Raw genomic sequence first — 2,977 nt, forward strand, 5'->3', positions numbered from 1 at the left:
CGCCCCTAGTCCATCCATTCTATACCTCTCTCCTGCTTAAAGTCATCCGACTTTCCATGTAAAGCGGGGAAATAATTACGAACTTTGAGATTGTTCATAACTTTTTAACGAATAACGAGCGATGGCTAAAACCTGTAAGTCACTCAAGGTCACAACATTGACAACATAGGTCAAAAGATTAAGTTGATCGGCAAGATGTCCGTTTTTGTGAAATTTTACTTTTTATTGTTTAATGTTTCAAGCTTTCCTTAATATAGTAAAAAAAACAAAGATTAAACATTTAACTATTTTACAAATATTAAGTAAACACAATCAAACAAATGTTCATTAATATAATCAATCATTCATAACTATATTGAACTTAAATTCTACTTCTCCATTTTGTGGGAGAAAGGTAAACGACCACGAAAGTGTACTTTTTTTCGTAACATTGGATACTGTACGAAATAGATGCACTCCTTGTCTCGTATATGGATCCCAGGACACACGTTTGCCAGGTACTATTTCTTCAATCGGACCACAAGATACTGACAAATCCGAATCTAATTGCCAATCCACCCATATAGCGATGCCATTGCAGGTGCCACTGCTATAAAATAAAAAACATGGATGTTATTATACCGTATAATTAAGTTACTATACAGTTGTAGAAAAAGTCCTGGACTCCTTAAATATCTTGAAAAGTAATCATTTTTGAGAAAAATGTTTTATACAAAAGTTGTAGGGTTGAAAATGATCTATTGACTGACCTTATCAATTTGACCTTGGATGGCGCCACCAAGGTCAAGTCAAGGTCAAGTCAAGGTCAAATCGATTTTTTTAAACGAAACAGCCTATTTTTTTATTTTAGAATCTAATAGCTGAAGTCGGGAACTTTCCAAAACACTATAATAAAGCCTCTTTTTAATCAGTACTTTTCAAGTTATGAGAGTTGAAAGTTACAGAACTGCCGGCACTAGCATTATCTAAGGTATTTCGTAACATCTAAGGTAGAGATGGCCCGACTGGATTTATGAGTCATGTATGTGCCCGCGAATGTCTGTATCTCTATGTCCTCCTCCCTCCTACCCTTTCCTTCTCCTTCCCCCTTCCCTCCTACTCCTTTCCATTCCCTCTCTCCTTCCCACCCTTTGAACAAAGCTGGAGACGATATAAGCTAGAGATCTCTCCTGTTAAGTTCACTCTTTCTGTGACCTGCGATTGAGAAGGTATACTTTTTCGTGATACTCCGTTCTGAGATTGCTTATCACCACATAGTTATCTTTGTTTATAAAGTATTTATTTAAAATACTTTATAATGCTTACTGAACAGGAGCGTATATCCCTTTTAATGATGCGAGGATGGAGTGATCGTAGGAGGATGATCGTCTTACGCAAATGTGACAGAACTTTTCAATCAAACTTTCAGAAATGAGGACAATGATATATCTAAATCAACTGTTATTCGTACTGTACAACGTTTTAAAGAAATGGGTTTTGTAAAAGACCGTAATAGACAAGGTAAACCAGCAATAGCGACAAATCCTGATAAAAGATTGACTGTTCTACAGTCTTTTATCGAAGATCCGCGTAATTCAATTCGTAAAGTTGCACAACAACACGACATCGATCCTATGTTAGTTCATAAAATTCTAAAAAAGGAGAAGTTTCATCCATATAAGATCCATCTGGTGCAGGAACTATGTGAAGATGATTTTGATTGTCGCATTGAATTTTGCGAAAGTATGATGTTAAATATCGATAGAAATCTTTTATTTGTAGTCAACATTATTTTTCAGATGAAGCTATTTTTGAGTTAACCGGGAATGTAAACCGACATAATTGCAGATATTGGAGTGATGAAAATCCTCATTGGATGTATGAGGCACGTACTCAGAATCAGCAAAAAGTCAACGTATGGGCTCGAATTTTGAATGAAGCCATTATTGGGCCTTTCCTTATTGCAGGTAATTTAAACGCTGACAATTTCTTAGCCATGCTTCAAGATGAAATAGTTCCGGCAATCCGAAACATCGCTCGTCAAAACTTCAATGACCTTTGGTTCCAGCAAGATGGGGCGCCACCTCACTATGGTTTACGAGTACGGCAATATCTGAATGAAATTTTTCCGAATAGGTGGATAGGAAGAAGGGGTTACATTGAATGGCCAGCACGATCGCCTGATCTAAATCCACTCGACTATTTTTTGTGGGGCTATTTAAAGGGAAAAGTTTATAATACTAAACCTCGAAATCTTAATGATTTACGTCAACAAATAAAATAAATTTAGAATCATGCCTCGCAAATTCTGTAGAAATGCAGTCTTAAATTTTTATAATCGTCTAGCACATTGTCAGACTGCGGAGGGACGTCAATTTGCTATAATACGTAATATTCTTTTAACCCTAGCTCGCCATACTGGGATATGACGTATCTAATGCGATTTTTCACATTGCAATTCAGACTTTAACTTTTTATGATGTAATTTCAGAATAAAATATTTTTTGTTTCATCTTTGTTTATTTGTTCTTGTCTTACTCTAGAGATATCAATTTTGCATGTGATAAGTTAAAAATATGTTTTCTATTCAGAGATATAACTTGATGAAGTTCCAGATCCCGGTGGGATCTAGCCGAGAAAGTAACTAAAAACTGGTAGGTAAAGCGTGCTGGATTAAAGGAATGACAAATGGTCAAACGAATGACAGTTGATTTAGGTATACTATTGTCTTTATTTCTAAAAAATTGATTGAAAAGACTTGTCGCTTGCATAAGACCTCCTATGAGCACTCCATCCTCACATAATTACAAGAGATACGAGCACCTTAGCTTAGGGTAATGCTAATGTTAATCCGAAAGGCATTCGGTCTCGCGGGTTGTCCGGTGCTGGGCGTGGAGTTTCGGTTTCCAGCCGCGCCGGATCAGCGAGGGGTAGGGCCGTTTCTAAAGGCTCTTCCAGGGCGGCTTCTTTGTCCGCCGCCGCTCGCCGTGCGGCGCGT

At 37.4% G+C, this 2,977-nt stretch overlaps 1 protein-coding gene across 1 annotated transcript in view; it reads right to left on the minus strand.

The window, feature by feature from the left end:
• Positions 1 to 283: 283 nt before the first annotated feature.
• Art7 (arginine methyltransferase 7) overlaps positions 284 to 2,977 on the minus strand; it is a 14,432-nt gene continuing 11,738 nt past the window's right edge. The window contains exon 8 of the mRNA XM_018450012.1: positions 284 to 589. Within this exon, the coding sequence (XP_018305514.1) occupies positions 337 to 589 (253 nt within the window). The 3' untranslated portion in view covers positions 284 to 336. The remainder of the gene's footprint in view (positions 590 to 2,977) is intronic.

The sequence above is a fragment of the Mycetomoellerius zeteki genome, unplaced genomic scaffold, assembly GCF_001594055.1.
Source record: "Mycetomoellerius zeteki isolate Tzet28-1 unplaced genomic scaffold, Tzet1.0 scaffold253, whole genome shotgun sequence".
NCBI classification, from domain to species: domain Eukaryota; kingdom Metazoa; phylum Arthropoda; class Insecta; order Hymenoptera; family Formicidae; genus Mycetomoellerius; species Mycetomoellerius zeteki.